Source organism: Herpailurus yagouaroundi, unplaced genomic scaffold (assembly GCF_014898765.1).
Source record: "Herpailurus yagouaroundi ecotype Mexico unplaced genomic scaffold, PumYag 67120, whole genome shotgun sequence".
NCBI classification, from domain to species: domain Eukaryota; kingdom Metazoa; phylum Chordata; class Mammalia; order Carnivora; family Felidae; genus Herpailurus; species Herpailurus yagouaroundi.
This window is the reverse complement of record NW_024419969.1, coordinates 310,026-330,284: the sequence shown is the minus strand read 5'-3', so window position 1 is coordinate 330,284 and position 20,259 is coordinate 310,026. Positions and strand designations below refer to the sequence as shown.

The 20,259-nt window shown below is 39.0% G+C and overlaps 1 protein-coding gene across 1 annotated transcript in view; it reads right to left on the bottom strand.

The window, feature by feature from the left end:
- Positions 1–681: 681 nt before the first annotated feature.
- Positions 682–20,259, bottom strand: part of LOC121024771 (ATP-dependent RNA helicase DDX3X-like) — a 21,569-nt gene continuing 1,991 nt past the window's right edge. Inside the window, exons 2-19 of the mRNA XM_040466998.1 lie at positions 19,285–19,436; positions 18,674–18,720; positions 15,864–15,924; positions 13,139–13,186; positions 10,419–10,548; positions 9,166–9,321; positions 8,988–9,087; positions 8,096–8,231; positions 6,501–6,586; positions 6,154–6,252; positions 5,885–6,045; positions 5,456–5,600; positions 5,207–5,351; positions 4,693–4,874; positions 4,499–4,616; positions 4,000–4,153; positions 3,349–3,482; positions 682–3,149 (exon numbers count right to left, since the gene is read on the bottom strand). Coding sequence (XP_040322932.1) covers positions 3,070–3,149; positions 3,349–3,482; positions 4,000–4,153; positions 4,499–4,616; positions 4,693–4,874; positions 5,207–5,351; positions 5,456–5,600; positions 5,885–6,045; positions 6,154–6,252; positions 6,501–6,586; positions 8,096–8,231; positions 8,988–9,087; positions 9,166–9,321; positions 10,419–10,548; positions 13,139–13,186; positions 15,864–15,924; positions 18,674–18,720; positions 19,285–19,436 — 2,134 coding nt within the window. The 3' untranslated portion in view covers positions 682–3,069. The remainder of the gene's footprint in view (positions 3,150–3,348; positions 3,483–3,999; positions 4,154–4,498; positions 4,617–4,692; positions 4,875–5,206; positions 5,352–5,455; positions 5,601–5,884; positions 6,046–6,153; positions 6,253–6,500; positions 6,587–8,095; positions 8,232–8,987; positions 9,088–9,165; positions 9,322–10,418; positions 10,549–13,138; positions 13,187–15,863; positions 15,925–18,673; positions 18,721–19,284; positions 19,437–20,259) is intronic.

Here is a 20,259-nt window from a genome sequence, read left to right as displayed (position 1 = left end):
AATCTCCTATCCAAGGATAGTGCTTATTACCCTCCAGTAAGGAGAGGTAAGTTCCAAAGGGACAAAAGGCAGAATCACTTTAAAAAAAAAAAAAATCAAAATATTTATTGTAATGTTAACATGTTAACCTGGTTTAGTTCTTACATTAAATGATATTGGCTGCCTGCACCAGTATGTGGTAATAATTGAGACACAACAGAACAAACCAAAGTTGGGAGTCTGGGAACCCAAGCCATCTCTGCTATCATTCATCTGTTTCAATTTTTTTCTTTTAAAATTAATTTCTATATTTTAAATTTCTGTAAATTTAAAATAAATTTCCTTTTTTAAAATTAATTTGTGGAGCTTGAACTCACAACTTTGAGAGTTGCAGGCTCTATAAACTGAGCCAGCCAGGTGGTCCCAAATTTATTCTTTATTCTTACATAAATCAATGTAATAAATGCTCTATATAAGCCTTTTACACTTGTGACCTGTAATAAAAAATCCTGCTTCTACATATTCCAATCTCACACCACCTTTATCATTTATTCCAATACCTAAAAAGCACAGCACTGGCTTCATGAAGAGGAGGCATTTCATAAACAGCTTTGATGGTTAACCAAGAAATGATTTCCACTCCTCCAGGCTAACAGTACCATTTCAACATCTCACAATTAAACCACAAATGACAGCAAAAGATGGTGTTCAACTTTTTATTTTAGTAAAATCAGAATAAACACACCACATGCAGTGCTAGCATCTAAAACTAATACAATAAGCAACTTACAGTGACTTGAGGTTCAATGTCTACATTCAGCGAGTTTAAATCCTAATCTTATTTACTGAAAATGTTGCTGGATGAAAAAAAACTGAATGTAAAAGTCACTAATTATGGCAACACACAAAGATAACCACATGTATGAGGTTTTGCAAATAGGCCAGACAGTCACTAGGAAAACCAAACCAAACAAAACACATAACGAAACAAAACTCACAGAACCTTTGAGAAACATGGACACTTCATATCAATGTTTGGAAGTGTTTCTTCAATATTTTAAGACAAGTATATCAAAACCTTGGCATGTTTTAATTTCAAGTTGCCAATTTTGTCTTCAATTTTGTCAGAAAGTTATAGCTAGCTACATCACCAATGCCGGGTCTGCTTAATTTGACTCAATTGTTTAATAGAACTTAACATTAAAAGCTCACACTACCCCGAAATATATTATTTCACATACGGTGACATTCAACATTCAAGTGCCAGTGTTTTTGTACTGTCTTTTGGTCAAGTTTCTTAAAACTTTCAAAGAATTCACTTTTAGGCTTACAAAAATAAATATTTGTCAAAATGTTCAATAAATATTACACAAACTAGCAGCAAAAAGTATCTAAAATCTGACGTGTGCAAAGTTTTCTTCTCAACTATCATTCCTTGGTCCCCCCAAAAATGTTAGAATCTAGTACTAAACAACCTGTGTTCAACAATCTCCAAGAGACAAAATAAGATTGGAAGTTTAAGGACACGCACACGAGACATATATATAAAATTCTCTGAATGTGCAATAAAATAAGTACTTTGTATAAAGTTATGGGCAAAATGTACAAGAGTCTAAACCTACACTAATTGAAATAGCACCATAACAAATGACCTCAATACTGTCAAGTGCACCTACTTCGTGGTTTTTAGAACAAGGCACAATATACTTGAAAATCTATTGCACTTTTAAGAAAATTTTTGCCTGCTATGCCATCACAAAGTTTAGTTTTTAAAGATCACTGTTCTGGCCATAAAATTAGCACAGAAGTCCATGTGGCAGAAGCATTTTTAGTAGTGGACAATAATCTTTGGCCAAATTTATCATAAAGAGACTATAAATACAATGGAAACCTGTGCAACTAAAACAGACTAAAACTGCACTATATAGGAATAACATCTTATGCAGTTTAGTACCTATCCAACCTGTGTGATCTCAAGGATTTCAGTTTGTTGTTCTTCTGATCTACAAAGTCTACAAGTGTAAGCCATTTTTAACATTTCCAAGCAGCTTAAAGAGAGCAATGTGAATCTGCATTAAAATAAAGCCTGCTGCATAATCCGTCCTGCTCATACATCCTCTTGACCAAAAAACATCAACACTAGCATGCACTAAAAACCAAAATCCAACCAGGTCCATAAAAGACTGGACTTCTATGGTCAGCCATTCTAGCATTTCAATTATATTTACGGCAGGCATTAAAATAATCTAATTAGAAGAAATTTCCCTCCAACACTTTTTTTAATCAAACCTGTAAACTTTTCCTGTAGTACTATGCCCACATTTGCTTAGCTTAAAATAACCTAAATATTAAAAGAGAAATTGCTGTATTTATTTCTATTAACTTTGAATAATGCTTTGAAAAATATATAAATGTATTCATTCAAGTCATATCCTGACTGGAATGGCTTATTTTAAAACTACAAGATTCTAAGTGCCTATCCAGGATAGAGTGAGCAAGTCGGAACTTTAAACTTAGTACAGTTTGCCACATTAGAAACTAAATCTGCCTTAAGATGTTTTTCTCCCCAGTCTGCAAGAACCAAAAATTCCTAATGCAGGCTACTAACTGTTTTTCCTTCATTAATATCTGCAGATGAATTGATGATTCCTGTTAAGTTGGATCACACCTGTGTGCCAAGGTCTGATTTTAGCCCAGGTTCAATAAACTTACTTTTTCAAAACAACTGGTATCTTGAGCATTACTAAGCCAACAGGACATCAAAATAATAAGTTGTCTAAAGTTAAAGTCAGAGTACATTAACAAACAAATGATCCTCAGCCACAAAACTATAAATGCAATTTGGGGTGAGAATAAGCAGGAGGGGAGTTTTTCCCAACTACAGCAATTAAATCTTCAAACCAACTTCTGAATAAGGCTGCTAATTGTTCCTTTCTTCTTGTGACTTTGAAGCTCCCTTGAATTTTCAGGAGAATCACAGCTGGTAATGTACTGCAAGGTCTTGAAGCTATAAGATACAGTCTGGCTAAGTTACATGTGGTTTCCATATTAGCTTGTTTGAAAGGGTGACTTTATTATTGCAAAGCAGATTCAGTTGCCCCACCAGTCAACCCCCTGGGAGTTATAATTGCCTCCATATCCATCACTGTTGTAGAAGCTTCCATAGCCACCTATTAAGAAATGTGTGAAAAGAAAAGTTAGGTCAGCCATTTTAAGTTTCTTCCTTCTATCTCTTTGAAGCCTAATTTAAAAAATGTTATTGCACTGATTTTGTGTTCTTTGGAAATAAAATTTCTGACAAATTATGCTTTAAGGGTGGGGGGGGGGGGGAAGCACATGCCCAAAGTAAAAAGGAAAAACTAACATTACCTCCACCATATCCTCTGCTGCTGCTGTGACTACCTCCACCACTTCGGCTGCTGTTTGCACGACTACTACCAAAGCTAGAACTGCTGGATCCACTACTTTGTCGATAGTCTCTGGCACCAAATCCTCCGCTGAATCTAGTATGAAAAGGAAAACATTGTGGGTGGCTTAAGAGTATGCAATTCAATTAAAATGACCATTACCAATTTTTCGGTACCAGATTTTCAACTCTATTACCACTGTGGTCAATTCTTGTAACAGCGTTTCCAAAGCCATCAGCAGGTAAGAGCTGACACTTAACTCTTCATCACCATTAGTTTCCTTTCTTTTTTCTCTATATTTTTAAAATAGCTTTTAGATATATATTTTTTCAATATTTATTTGAGAGAGACAGCAGAAGAGCATGAACAGGAGAAGGGCAGAGAGATACAGAATCTCAAGCAGGCTTTGCACTGTCATCACAGAGTCCAATACAGGCCTTGACATCAAGAACCATGAGATCGTGACCTGACTAAAATCAAAAGTTGGATGCTTAACTGACTGAGCCACCCAGGCGCCTGTCACCATTTCTAGTATCTCTTGCCAAAAGTATGCAAGTAGTGGCAGTGTTTTAGTTAACCTGGGATACAACTTCCTGCGCAAAGCAATCTGTACCTCTTCGAGCGTCCACGACTGCTGCCCTTGTAGTGGTGTTCGTAAGCCATGTTTTCTAACCAAGATGGCACTTCTTGTTTAGCTTCAACAAGAAGATCCAACAAATCCTTCGTGATATTTATATTTCTTTCATTAAAGAATGAGGTAGCAAGGCCTATAAGAGTCCAAAAAGTACAGAAAGGTGAGTTTTCCATAAAGTAATCTAATCTTCTCACTTTTGTATGTTAAACCATAAATAGAACAAAAAAATATGACATTACAATTTGCAATGTAACCAAATTAGAGATTTAGATGTTTTTAAATTGTTTTCAAGTAAGCTTCATGGCCACCGTGGGGCTCAAACTCATGACCTGAGATCAAGAATCACATACTCTACCAACTGAGGCAGCCAAGCGTTCCACCATTGGAGATTTTAACAGTAATTTTTAGCTGACATCAGATGTCAGCTTCACCTTAAAACTAAGTTCTAGTATTTAAGATTTCATAACAAACACTTTACCAAGGTTTCCTACACGTCCTGTACGGCCAATCCGATGCACATATTCCTCAATGTCACTTGGCAAATCAAAATTGATTACGTGTTTCACATTTGAAATGTCTAGTCCTCTCGCTGCCACCTGAAAAATAACTTTTGTTAAAAAAAAAAAAAAAAAGCAACACTCAAACATGTTTAAATAAAAAATATATACACACAGCTGTAGCCACTAGAATAGGGCTTTTTCCTGAGCGGAACTGGTAAAGGGCCTCCTCTCTATCTCTCTGTGATCGGTCACCATGGATACTGGTACAAGCATATCCTTCATGGTATAAGAAATCCTCCAAAGAATCAGCACCCTTTTTGGTCTCCACAAACACTAAGGTCAGTGAATTCTTTCCTGAAAAATTATATAGAAGGTCTGGTTTACCAATAGCAACTCAGTATCATTACCTGATCCAAGTATTAAGTGACTTAGTTGTCTTTGCACACAGTAAATAAACACACAGAAATAAGTATTAACTGCTTAGAAAAGTGAACAGAAAAAAGGTTAGGAGCTAAAGAGATGCAAATACCATTATAAGGCTGTTTTTTTAAAACTACGTTTCATGCCCAGTGTGGAGCCCAATGTAGGGCTTGAACTTAGGACTCTGAGACCAAGACCTGAGGTAAGATCAACAGTTGGATGCTTAACCCACTGAACCATGCCCCCGCCCTTATTTTTAACTTTACCTGTTGCATTTAAGAGGTCAAGAAGAAATGACCGTTTGTCTACTTCTTCCACCCAAACTACTTTCTGTGTGATGTTCTCAGAGGTAGAGCCAACTCTCCCTACAGCCAGAAAGATATATTCATCCAAAAAATCACGAGCAAGCATCTGCAAAAGGGGGAAAAAAAACTTCTTATACTCTACTTAAAAATGTAAAATTATCTTGAAAATGCTTACTTGCAAATGCTCTAAAAATTTTTACCAGACAATACCTGTATTTCCTTAGGGAAAGTAGCACTAAACATCATAGTGTGGCGAATACCCTTTGGTGGCATGGTATCTTGTTCAACTATACGACGTATCTGAGGTTCAAATCCCATATCCAGCATCCTATCTGCTTCATCCAATACTAAGTATCTATTATGAAAAGTACTCATTTTAGAATTTGATGAGAAGTGACCACTGAACCTAGTAATATAATATTCATTCTAATATTGGCCTCACAATTTAACACTTGTGAAACCCATACATCCTGTAATATTTAACTGTGTCCCAATGAATAGTACAGGTAAACTGATTTTCAAAAACTATGTTAAAGGTTTAATCACTAAAATTACGTTTTAATGTTAAAACAGTATTTCTGAAACACTACAAAATGACCATCAGTGTAAAAGAAGTCACATTTCATACATAATACATACTTGCAGAAGTCTAATCCAATCTTTCCTCTTTCCATCATATCCACCAGCCGTCCTGGGGTGGCAACTAACAAATGACATCCACGTTCTAAATCTCGAATCTGCTGACCAATATCAGCACCACCATAAACAACACAAGGACGAACTCTTGACCGGTATGAAAACTATAAACAAATAATTAGATGTTCGTAAAAAAAAAATTATTAGAATGAATGAAAATTAACAATCATCAGTTATGCATACTTACTTTTCTGTAAGCAATGCATACTTACTTTTCTGGCTTCCTCATAGATCTGTACAGCCAATTCTCTTGTTGGGGCTAAAACCAAGGAGATTGGATATTGTTTACGGCGTCCATATCTTCCGTTTTCCTAAGAAAGGAGTACAATTTATAAGTTAAACTCAAGGACCCTGACTCTTGTTCTTAAAAAAAAAAAACTCATCACAGTAAAATGACCTCTATAACAGTTTAAGGATTATAACCAAAAATAGGTCTTCAGGAGAAATATATATTGAAAATCAAAAGGAATTAAAACGTATTTAGCGTTGCTTAGCAAAGTCTTAACGAATATTTATGAAACTTTTTCTAGGACAACTTATTTCATAAGGAAATCTTTACCTTCACAGCCTTCAAAGCCTCGCCTGGACCGTCTCTATAAATTTGACTTAAGATGGGCAACAGAAATGCTGCAGTTTTTCCAGACCCTGTCAAAAAAAACCTTGTATTTCAAATACATTTTCAGTGAAATAAAATTCTATTTTATGCCCAATATTTTGAGAAAATAGATTTACAAAATCAAGCAAAGAATGCCAAATGAATTCTGTAATCCATTTTAAACTATGCCAATACTCAATTCTTTACATTTTAAGATATATGAAAACAATCACCTTGCCTCTCCCATGGCATCAACTTCCATTTCTATATACTATTGGTATGTACAACAGGAGTCCACAAACTTTTTAAGACTTTAACAGTGAAGTCCTTTGTGCACTGGTCTCTACTTTTGCACAATAAAGCCTTGGTTTTAATTGTGCCAATAAAACTTTGTGTGTTTTTAATTTTTAAGTTTTCTTTAAGTAATCTCTATTCCCAAGTAATCTCTATGCTCAGCATAGGGCTTGAACTCACAATCCTGTGATCAAGAGTTAAAAGTTCCACAAACTCCACTGGCTGTCAGGCTGGCACCCATCAATAAAACTTTTTTTTTTTTTTAATGAAAAAATTCTTAAACATTTATTGATCTTTGAGAGACAGAGAGCAAGTAGAGCAGTAACAGAGAGGGAGACACAGAATCCAAAGCAGGTGCCAGGCTCTGAGCTATCAGCACAGAGTGCAATGAGAGGCTAGAACCCAACAACCACAAGATCATGACCTGAGGCTCAAATGACTGAGCCACCAGGCACACCCCCACCCTGCAATAAAATTTTACTCCTAAAAATAGACACTGGAGGGGCATCATTGATTTCAGTTCAGGTTGTGATCCCAGGGTTGTGGGATTGAGCCCTGTGTTGGACTGCACGCTAAGTGTGGAGCATGCTTGGGATGCTCCTCTCTTCCTCTGTCCCTCTCCCCTGCTTGCATGCTCTCTTAAAAAAAAAAAAAATTAGCAAAAAATTTTCAAAAATAAAATAAAAACACATGCCAGATTTAGCCTAACAGTCACACTTAAGAAGAGGTAATCCCTAGGTGGCTCAATTGGTTAAGCGTCCTACTGTAACTCAGGTCATGACCTCATTGTTTTGGAGTTTGTACCATGCGTCCAGCTTGACAATGACAGTAGGGAGCCACTCTGGATCTTCCATTCTCCCTCTTTTTCTGCCCCTCCCCTACTCTTTCTCTCAAAAATAAACGTTAAAAAAAAAAGTAATCCTTAAAGAAGGAAATATATTACACATGGCAGTGACTGAAGTTTCCTTTTTCTATATAGAAGTTTAACACACACGGAAAAAGTTCTGCCATCTCTTTTATTACTGTAAAATTCTCATACAGAACTAAACTGCCCCGTCCAATTCCCAAAATACTGGAGAATGAGAGGCACAATTCCCTTTCCCCACCTATATTTTTACGGGTCCCAGGCTCTTGATAAGACCTCCCCAAATAATCTTTATCTAACTCCAAATCAGGCTGAACTCAGACCCTCCCTGTACTAAGTACTAGTTTTAGAGCAAGCCCAACTGAGATATTAGCTTTAATTCTTCATGGAGTCAGTTTACCTGTCTGGGCACAAGCCATCAAGTCTCTTTTTTCTTTGATGATTGGAATAGCATGTTTCTGCACTGGAGTTGGACGAGTATAACGAGTAAGCTCAATGTTTCCCATGATGATTTCTCCCATCTCAACATCGCTGAACTGTCAAAGAAGAAGCAAGTCAAACACGCCATTATCTGTTGCCATTTGTTTTGTACTAATAGGACAACAAAAACAAGTTTTATTTATTGCTGCTTTTGGTTGTGTTTACATATTTCCTATAATCTTAAAAGTGCTATGGTGGTTTTTAAGACTATATACTTTTGGTTGCACACACTAGTTTTTAAGAAAATAAACTTTTAAAAAAAGGAAAATAAACTACTTTAGGATTAATATATTTTCACACATTTTGTATTTCAGCATAGTTCATTATGATGACATAAAATCTGAGTCTCTTCAGGGTGCCTGAGTGGCTAAGCATCCAACTCTTGATTTCTGGTCAGGCCATGATCTCATGGTTTGTGGGATTGAGCTCCATGTCAGGCCACTTAAGATTATCTCCCTCTACCTCTCTCCCCCAGTATCTCACTCTCTCTCTCTCTCAAGTAAATAAATAAAAAAATCTCAGTCTCTTTTTTATACCCTAATGAAAAGATAAAAAAATTTTAAATGTTTATTTTTGAGAGAGACAGAGCACAGTCGAGGAGGGCAGAGAAGAGGAAGACACGATCTGAGGCAGGCCCCAGGCTCTAAGCTGTCAGCACAGAGCCCAACGTTGGGCGTGAACTCAAAAACCGTGAAATCATGACTTGAGCCGAAGTCAAGGCTTAAGCAACTGAGCCACCCAGGCGCCCCAAACTAATGACACTTTTAAATGGTTAACAAAGAACTGTTAAAATGCCAAAAAAAACAACTTACACTTTCAATATGTGGAGGACAGTTATTTCCAGTTGCCTCTACTGGAATATCATCATATTTCTCAAAGTTAATTCCAGTATTTCCTCCAGAAAAGAGTTCCCTGTAATCACATGATCATTACATAGGTTATACTAGATTGTAAGTTTCTTATCAGTCACCACATGTGTCAAAAACTTACTGCTCTAGTCGTTCACTTGGTGGAAGTGGTTTTGACCAATCATCTTCATCTGATCTGTCACACCAACGACTGTGTCCACCACGTTCAAATCTGCCAAAGCCAGTCCTATCACGACTGCCAATACCATCATAGTCACTCCGTCCACGATCATGAAACCTGAACAGCACAAGCAAATGATCCAAATATGTTACTTAACCAATACCATAGTATTTCTCTAGATATGTACCGTGTATTAACTGAATTGTTTGGTCACAAGTACCTTTCAAAGATGTCAAAAATTCAACACTGGCAATGTCCTGTATGAAATAAGGCTCTCTAATTAATTGTTACGTATAAGTTACATATCTTCAATTTAAAAAAAACCCACATTGGGGCGCCTGGGTGGCTCAGTCGGTTAAGCAGCCGACTTCGGCTCAGGTCATGATCTCACGGTCCATGAGATCGAGCCCCTCGTCGGGCTCTGTGCTGACAGCTCAGAGCCTGGAGCCTGTTTCAGATTCTGTGTCTCCCTCTCTCTGACCCTCCCCTGTTCATGCTCTGTCTCTCTCTGTCTCAAAAATAAATAAACGTTAAATTTTTTTTTTTTAAAAAGAGAAAAAAAATAAAAAAAACCCACATCCACTTTTACCTTATATAAAATTATATACAGCTTCAATCAATGTCTCATATGCTAAGCATTAAGTTTTACAGAACTTACATCCAGAATGCACTTAACACCTTCACTTTAAACGTGATAATCTAAATACACTCACTTCCAGGAAAGATAACATCAGTTATCCTAGTTATACGTGGATATAAAATAAAATCCACTAATGTGACACGCTTTTAGAGTTTTATTCTTAGTACTGAAAAACAATACGGGACTGACCACAGACACAAAGCTCTTATGATCAATTCATCATACTTGTGAGGTCATAAACTGTGTTTAAACTGCAGGGATACTACAAAATAATTTAGTAAAAACACAGATCATGTCAAATAGCATATTCTTATTGCATATAATCAGACTCTTCCCTCATACTATGGGGGTGGAAGGTGGGAATCAAGCTTATTGCATGTAATTTAACAGATTAAATTTAGGGAAAAAACCTTGCATCGCTGACAATAAACCAACATTTTGCTTAAAATTAAGTAACAAAAAGATGGTTTGTGGTTAGGGAAAACACTGTGATTAAAGATCAATAAAAGGACAAAGAATGAGAATATATCAAACTAAGAGCTGATTCTTAAAATTGTTACTTTCAATAATTTACCTTCCCCTTGGTCCACTTCCACGATCACTGAAGTAACTGGGCTTTCCTCTTAAATCTCGGGATCCAAAACTGCTGTAGGCATCCTTATCTTTACTACAACTCCACCCTGGACTCTCTTTATCATAGAATCCTTCAAAAAAAAGTTAAGGAAAAAAAAAAAAAGCTGACAGCACTCTTACATGAGTAAGATTATTTGAAAAAATAAGCTCTTCACATACACAGCTTCTCTTTTATTTTATCCTTCTGGAATCAAACATCAATAGAATTACTTTTATCAAAATAGAAGATTTAAAATAACTGGTTTCATCAGCAAATAGAATTTTTTACTATCTTTAATTCTCTTTTCCACCAGAAATTATTGTGTAAAGCAAAGCCACTTCATCCTCTCAGCAAGGACAGTGAACTTAATATATATCACATCTAACATAATTTACATGAAATACAAATATACAATTATATAGCCACTATCAAAGTAACAATTTATATTCCATTCTTTCAGTGTCTTTCCTATACACCAAAAAGAACGAAACAGCAGCCTATTCCAATAAAATTATTGGAATATAAGGCTGTGGCAAAATACCTTTTTAAAAGTGTAACTGGTTTCAGAGGGATCCCAAGTGCCTCCCCACAATTTTTAACCTCAAAGGCAGTAGGCAAGGAAACTAAGTAAGCTTTTTAGTTATGCTGCATCTTTAAAAATGAATCTCACAAAGCTCTGCGTTGATAAAACTTAAGGTATATACCATATAATGTATATGATACACATTCTGAAATTTCTAACCTAATAAAAGGTTATCTCAGGTAGTCAGAGAAAAGTTTAAATTAAGAAATACACTATATAATTACTAGTAACAATAAATATGTCAGATGCATGAGGACAACTTGGTTGGTAGCCAACAAATATAAATATAACAAGTCAGTGAGTATCTTCAATACATAAAAAAGCAATCTGGTTTGGGGTGCCTTGGGTGGCTCAGTGGGCTGAGTGTCCGACTTTGGCTCAGGTCATGATCTCACAGTCTGTGAGTTCAAGCCCTGCATCAGGCTCTGTGCTGACAGCTCAGAGCCTGGAGCCTGCTTCAGATTCTGTGTCTCCCTCCCTCTCTGCCCTTCCCCTGCTCATGCTCTGTCTCTCTCTGCCTCAAAAATAAATAAAAAACATTAAAAAAAAAAAAAGCAATCTGGCTTAGTTTAACACCATTTAAAAGAGATTCAGTAAATAGAGGGGCGCCTAAGTGACTCAGCCAGTTAAGGTGGAATTCTTGGTTTTGGCTCAGGTCATTATCTCATGGTTTCATGAGTTTGAGCCCCATGTTGGGCTCCATGCTGACAGTGTGGAGCCTCCTTGGGATTATGTCTCTCTCTATGCCCGTTCCCCACGTGCACTGCCTTAGTCTCTCTCAAAATAAACAAACTTAAAAACAAACAAAGAATTCAATTTACCGAAATAGCATGGACTTTCACACTGAGGTTATTGCCAAAGCTTTGTTTCAGTGCTAACAACAGAAATTTACTTACACTATTGTGAAAACCTAAGTCCAACAGTAAGAGTTTTCAGCTCAGGAAGAGCTAAGTATACCAGGGAAAAAAGAAACTATCATCCTTGCCTAATTTCTACATGGACATACCTCTAAAGCAAGTTACAGACTGATCAAATGGTGACAAGAGTAAACCCACTGGAGTTGAGAACTCAACTAGATTCAGACATTTCTTTCATGTTTTGAAGCTCCCTAAGTAATGACATTACTTTCGCTCTGCTTTATAGTTAGGGTTAGTTGACCATGGCCTTTATTAGCAAGAAAAAGATGTTTTAAAGTCTCTTCCATTTCTTGCCATGCTGCCATTCTCTTTGAAGCATTTAATATACACTGGATGCAATTCTAGACACATACATTGAGAAATGAATACACACTATGAAATAATTTCTGCAATTTGGAAAGAAAAATCCTATTATTAGCTGTAAGTGACCCTGTGGTTTTATATATACACTTTTATAAACTACAGACGATGTATAAAAGCACCCGCCAAATCCATAAGCCAGTTTATTTTCTCTCTCCCCAAATACCTGCCCCATTTACCCACCATCTTTCCTTTTGACTTTTCCTGACCTTTTCTCTCTTGATAATTTCAGATCATTCATGATAGTGAACATACAACACTCAATATTATCATCCTAACACTATCCCTCTACGTGAAAAAACTCAGTGCTAAGAGTTATCAGGTGTTTTCAAAACATTTCAGACAAAGCATTTCAAATGAAGCAGTTGAGGCAAAAAACAAAAACAAAACACAAAAAACAACAACAAATCAGACAACACTCCATCCTACTGACTGTGCCATAATTGCAATTCTTCAATTGTTAAATACTGTTCAATAGCTCATTTTCAGTGTGGCAACATTTCATGGAGGACTTTATTGTCCTGCAGTTAGTTTTATAAAATAGGGCACATTCTCCTTTCAAACTGAAATGTTTTCAACGTTAAAAACAGAACAATAAAAAAGTAGTGAAACTCTGGGCTCAAAGTAGGTCAGAAGAAATGAAATATCCATTACTCAACAGCAGCTGAATCAGCTTAAGGGCAAAACAGAAAACAGAAGCTTAAGGGCAAAAATGTGTATAATACACTCCTTAAAGTTACACCTCATGTTTCCCTAGGCTTTGACTAACTTATCTAATGTAAACACAGAAAAGATGAACATAAAGTTGCACAATTACCCACCTTTGGAGGCTTCTCTGTTCCTTAAGTGAGGAGGTATATAGCGTCCTTCTGCAAGAGAAAACTAAAATCATATCCTCAAAGATACAACTTTTTGCAAAAATATCTATTAAAACACTGGTGATGGTCAGTTAAGCACTTAACTCTTGATTTTGGCTCAGGTCATAATTTCACAGTTCACTATGTCTAAGCCATCCAGCAAGCGGGCTCTGTGCTGATAGTTTGGAGCCTGCCTGAATCTCTTTCCTCTCTACCCCCCTTCCCTATACTTATGGGTGCTTGTGTGCTCTCTCAAAAATAAATACACTTGGGAGGGGGTGGGGAGGGGGAGGTAGTAGGGGGGAAAGAAGAAAATAAATACTGGTGGTCCCAGAAGACAAACTTGTATTAATTAATTAATTATGTTTAAATGTTTATTTATTTTTTAATTTTTTTTTCAACGTTTATTTATTTTTGGGATAGAGAGAGACAGAGCATGAACGGGGGAGGGGCAGAGAGAGAGGGAGACACAGAATCGGAAACAGGCTCCAGGCTCTGACCCATCAGCCCAGAGCCTGACGCGGGGCTCGAACTCACGGACCACGAGATCGTGACCTGGCTGAAGTCGGATGCTTAACCGACTGCGCCACCCAGGCGCCCCATAAATGTTTATTTATTTTTGAGAGACAGAGAGAGACAGAGCATAAGGGAGGGGCAGAGAGAGAAGGAGACAGAATCTGAAGCAGGCTCCAGGCTCTGAGCTGTCAGCACAGAGCCTGATGCAGGGCTTGAACTCATGGAATGTGAGATCATGACCCGAGCTGAAGTCGGACACTTAACTGACCAAGCCACCCAGGTGCCCCGAAAACAAACTTAACACTTCTATTCTCCTGGGGTTCCTGGGTGGCTCAGTGAGTAAAGCATCTTTCACTTTTGGTTTTGGTTCAGGTGGTGGTATCACGCTTCCTGGGTTGGACAGCGTCCTTGGAATTTTCTCTCTCCTCTCTGCCCCTTAACTGCATGCTCTCTCTCCCTTTCTCTCATAAAAACTTGAAGCAAAACAAAGTTCTATTCTCTGAGTTATCTTACAATGGTGGGAAGGGGCACCTGGGTGGCTCAGTTGGTTAAGAATCTAACTTTGGCTCAGGTCATGCTTTCACAGTTTGTGAGTTCAAGCCCCGCATCAGGCTCTGTGCAGACAGCTCAGGGCCTGGAGCCTGCTTTGGATTCTGTGTCTCCTTTTTCTGCCCCTCCCCGACTTGTGCTGTCTCTCTGAGTCTCTTAAAAATAAGTAAATGTAAAAAAAAACAAACACAAAATACACACAACAATGGGGAAATCTAAATAAAAATGGGTAATACCTTACATAACAGTCTTTATCCTAAACCAAAAAGATACAGAGAAGGAAAAGGCAAGGGGCAGCAGCATAAATTAGGCAAATTTGGGAACATATTAAGAAAACTTCTCAATACAAATTGGTGGTGCCTGCTGGCTCAGTCAGTGGAGCCACGACTCCTGATCTCAGGGTCTTGTGTTCAAGCCCAACATTGAGCACAGAGCTCTCATACACACAAGCCCCTATTTCAGAAAGTTTTATTAATTACAGCTCTTAACAAGGATAACAGTTACTGTAACAAAAATGACAAGGAAAAAAAATATGCAGTAAATTATCCAAAAAGGGCTGTTTCTTTTCTGTAAAAGGAAAACCATACTATATAAACAGTTGAAAGCTAAAGAATTCCAAGAAGGAACTGATACTTTTAACCTTGAGCTTCCTAAATTAAGTCAACAGCCTAGTTTGTGATTAAGAAATAAAATGGGGCACCTGGGTGGCTCAGTCAGTTGAGTGTCCGACTTTGGCTCGGGTCATGATCTTGTGAGTTCAAGCCCCGCGTCGGGCTCTGTGCTGACAGCTCAGAACCTTGAAACCTGCTTCGGATTCTGTGTCTCCCTCTCTCTCTGCCCCAACCCACTCGCATTGTGTGTCTGTCTCTCTCAAAATTAAATAACTAATTTAAAAAATTAGGAAAAAAAAAATAAAAGCATTTAACCTACAAAGTCTAAGTCAACCAGGGTTGATATCCAAATTTTAACCAATTCTTTGGATTTAATTAAGTGTCCCAAATTATCAGCATAATGACATCTTAATAATGTGTACCAAAGACAGCTAAGTATGTATTAACCAAACATACAGATCTGCTGCCAAATAAACTGTCAACTTCTATCTAAAATAGTAAACTCTATCAAGTCTCAAAAAAAAAACCCCCCAAAAATTTAAAAAATAAAACAAAACCCCCACAAAATACCATTTTAAAAGAACTCTTTTCAATTTAATATAGCAGACATTTAAAATTCTAACTACAACCCAGGAATCAGTAGAGCCTAGTGCTACCCTAAAGTCTGTTTCATTATGCATCATTGGTAACAATAGCTGTAATATGTAAACGTACAGGTTCCCTTTATTAGTTTAACATAGTTCAGGTCAGTTTCACAAGAGGGATGAGTGTCCTTCACCTCTTTCATGCCAGAATCCATACTGTTACCAATTCGTTTCCTAAAAATGGGACTATGACATTGCCTTTAACTCAAAGAGAACGAACCAATCTCTTTTATTATACAGATATGCCAAAACACTTAAATATTTATATGGTGAAAAAGGGAAAATTTCAACTTAAAATTAGTAAACAAAGTAAGATATTAAGTTCTTAGCAGATTCAAGTAAAAAAGCTTTTTTTTTTTTTAAACTTACTGCTCGCTGTCCTTCCTCCTCCACTCTGATTATCAGAGTTGTTCAGGTCTAGACCAGCAAACTAGAAGAGAGATATTAACACGTTACATGCTGACACACTACAATAAGGGGGAGAAAATGAAACACAGACAGCACTGCAAAAGACAAATGAGTTCTAAATTCCAGTCCTATTCTGTAGTATTTACTAGCTAGCTTCCCTGCTTTTAAGCATGTAAAAAGTGCGGAAAACAAAAGGCAAGACCCAGATGCCAGCAGTATAATCTGTTGATGGTACAAACATGGGGCAGCTGGGTGGCTTGGTTGGGCACTAGACTTCAGTTCAGCTCATGATCTTGCAGTTTGTGGGTTCTAGCCCTGTACTGGCCTCTGTGCTGACAGCTCAGAGCCTGGAGCCTTCTTCAGATTCTGTGTCTCCCTCTTTCTCAGCCCCGCCTCCCCCTCCCCCCTCTCAAAAAACAAACAAACAAACAAACCAAAAACAAAAACTTTCCAAGATGGTTCAAACACATGAATCCCAAACAAGTTTTCCCAGCAAAATGCTCTTCAATCACCAAACTAAATTGTTACATCAATTTCTCAAAGTCACTGGTTTCCCATTTTATATTATTTTAAATCTAAATATTCTTTAAACAAAACAACAAACACAAAACCAACCACCTAAAAATTAAACCTGAAAAAATGCTAAGACAAGTTTTAAGATTCCTTAATTTATTCCTAAAATGGTGCAAACGGGTTTAATTCTGGATAATTCCTAAGCAGCAGCAGCACCACCACCACTTAATAGGTGATGAATAATACCGTGTCACTTTGACTCCATCATTTAACTCCAGCTACACTGAAGGCAGTATTTATTTCTACCATTTCAGAGAGGGGACAAATTCAGGGAGGTTGTTGGTTACAAAGCTATTAAGTGGTACAACTAATATCCAAGGCTTTTTAAAGAAAATTGTCTTTAATTTCAAATTACTACTTGTCCCCTCACCAATGGGTTTCAATACCACAGAAAAAAGGTTATTTTGCTTTATCAGGTTTTATGAAACAATAAACTCAGAACTACTTTCAAATAGGAATTACATGTCAAAATAAAATTTAAAAAACACACAAAAAACGAAGCGAAGGCCAGTGTTGCATATTTGCAAAATACATTGTGCAATAATTTTTAAACACTATACTGAAAGTCCAAGATGTCACCAATTACACACACCATCAGTTAAGATACTATCACTTTACCAGGCCTAATTTGCTTACTACTAAATGCTAACCGAGAGAACATAGTTTTATCAAAAGTTTAAAGGGAATCCATCCACAAAGAAAAGGTTACAAATACAATTTTGTTTTTGCTATCGGATTTTCAATTTCCAATGCACTTTTTAACATTATCCAGGCTCACAGCAAATTGCAGTCCTTTACACAAGTGTAACGTTAGGAGCAAACCATCAAATCTCTCCAATATATTGAGAAACAACACGGAAATCTGGAATCCATTATTGTCAGTGGGGTTTGTTTCAGAATTTAGCAAGACTTCCCCAAGTATTTTTTTGGTGAACGGTTTATGCCCTAATTCAACTACGTAAAACGTGGAAGACAAAAGTACGAGGCAAGCTGTTCACATGAGTCCCCACGACTCACTGGTGATTTTCTCTGGATGAATACCGCTATAATGAAACGGATATTCTTGCCACGGAAAACGAACCTATTCCCTCTCACAGATCACGTATCCTTTTCCGCATTCCTAAAATCTTAAAGACAGGCCCTCGATTTGCCCTAGCTCAATGTCTTTCTCCTCACGCGTATCGAAGTCAGTAACAATAAGCTCATCTGCCCTACCAAACCACTTTTCGAGTTTTTTTCCAGTCTGCACTCCAACGTCCTATTCCTAACCTATGGACATATAAAACAAAAACAAAAAATCCACATCAATGGCTAAATGGCCATCAGTGACTTTCTGTATTAACTGAAAGAAATATGGCAGTTCCAGACCACTAACCTGAGAAAGAGCTACCCGGCGTCTAATTTCCATTATTTCCGGACACCGGTCAAGGGAAGCACGTGGCGGCCATTCCTCCCTTCCTTCCCCAGTCTCCCTTTCCGGCTTTTCTGCGTCACAAAACTTTCCAGTCCGGAAACACCACCCCGCCATCCTTAGTACTCGGCTGAGATACGCGGCCAATATGGGCCCGCAAAGTAACAAGACAGCCATTTCGTAAAGAGTTTTATAAAGCCAGTTACCGGTTCAGGTCTTGCAGGCCTGCACCTTCTCTTAGTAGGGTGCACGCTGTACAGCCACGCAGCATGAACAAAGGAGACCGCCGCCATTACCCTGAAAGAAGTTCCATGCCTTCCCCCTGCTCCGTCCCCATTCCCTGGCTACAACCAACTCTTTCCTTACATACCAACGGCATCTCCGGGCCAGGAAAGGTCAACCAGTGAAAACCAAAGCCGTATGACCAAAAAACGTCCCCATTTGCGGACCTCTGTCCAGTTACTACTGAGTGGGTACTCGCACATGCGCGTCTCTGCGACAGCGCGAACACACAAAGCCGCCATTGTGCGCCCGCCGAGTTACAATCCCTTAAGTCGAACCCGGGCCAAATAACAGCTACTACCGACATTAATGTTACACCCTCATCTTCTTCGCTATGGCCAATGGTTTAAGACAGTTGCTTTCCCTCTCCGTTCACAGTTCCCCCACCAAAAACCACCGGGACAGAAGGGAAACGAAAGGCGGCTAGTTACTATTGCGCCACAAGTCACGTTAAACTAGGAAAGAAGTCCACGGAGACAGCACGGGAAGGCTTATTTCGACTTACCTGCTGGTCCAGCTCGGGCGCATTTTCCATCACCACACGACTTATGCCTGAAAGGAAAGGAGAACTCTGAGTTTCCCCACTGTAAGCCTACAGTGGCAGAACAGGAACAGTCTCATAAGAGAACTAAAAGCCCTTTGAAGCCCAACGTTTGACCACAACCGTAATATAGCCACGACTGTACGTCAGCACGTAAGTCGTACGTCTTCTTCCTCTGCACCAGCCCCGCCCCGCCCCGCCCCGCCCCGCCCCGCCCCGCCCCCAGCAACCTAGTATCAGTACCGTTAGTTCTGCCTCACTAAATCGCGTACGTTTAGTCATAACATCGCGGTATCTTCTAGTCGGACTGGTAGCTAAACGCTTTCATAGTTCGCAAGAGCTTTATTTCCTCCACCTTCCCCCAAAGTCTTGGAATTTTTGGAAGCTAGCGAGAACTCGCCCTCTCCCGCTTTTCAAAAGTTGGGAGATCTTAAAACATAGCTTCTGTGTATATCCCTTATGTCACCCTTCCGCCTCCTCACCCTCCTAGTTTCCCTCCGTTTTTCTCTAGCGCTTTCCCTTTCCCTTCCCTTTCAGTTACTGGGATCGTAAAATCTGTTTTAACCATTCCCCACCAGCCTTTGGGAGATTCATCAAAGCCGGAATTAGTTTAAAAGAAGCCCTGAAGCCGAGATGATCGAGGGCACCATTTTGTAGAATGGTCAACGATGGGTTGAGTAGAATCTTCTGGCTGGAGGAACGGAAGGAGAGAAGGTGGCCAGACGATCTGCAAAAGGTGGACCGGTCGCGGTCAGCGGAAGGGAAACCGGAGCACGTGCAGGCAGCCGGCTTCCTCCCCGCGTGAGCTTAGGCTGCGGGGGCTTGGCCGGTAACTCAAGGTCCCTCCAGTTTCCTAGCAGCGAGTTTACGCTTCTGGGTCATGCAGCTTCTGCGTCACGTAGTGAGGAAACAATGAAACAATTACACCCTCAATGACGCTGGTGGAAAGCACTTTTGGGGGACCTTGCTTCCCAACCCCCCTCCCCCCGCCCCGTCACTCACATCCCGTTGAGCTTTTCCTCCTTTCCCCAGGGAAATTATAGCCATTTGTGCCGTACTGTTTACCCAATGAAATGGGGCTCTGGAAATTGTGAACTACCCTCCTAAGGTCCAAAAGCCTTCTGGACTGTTTCTCGCTTCATGGAATCAGCCTGATAAAGGAACTGTGAAGTTTGTCTTGAGTTACGTTCAAAGTGACCCTCGGGCCATACTGGGTGGGGGTAGGGGGGGGCGGTAGTAGGATGGGAAATGGAAGGACATGAGCTAGTTGCTGTGTAAAGAATTGCTTCCTGGGGCTCCTGGGTGGCGCAGTCGGTTAAGCGTCCGACTTCAGCCAGGTCACGATCTCACGGTCCGTGAGTTCGAGCCCCGCGTCGGGCTCTGGGCTGATGGCTCAGAGCCTGGAGCCTGTTTCCGATTCTGTGTCTCCCTCTCTCTCTGCCCCTCCCCCGTTCATGCTCTGTCTCTCTCTGTCCCAAAAATAAAGGTTGAAAAAAAAATTAAAAAAAAAAAAAAAAAAAAAAGAATTGCTTCCTTTGGCCGTCCTCTAG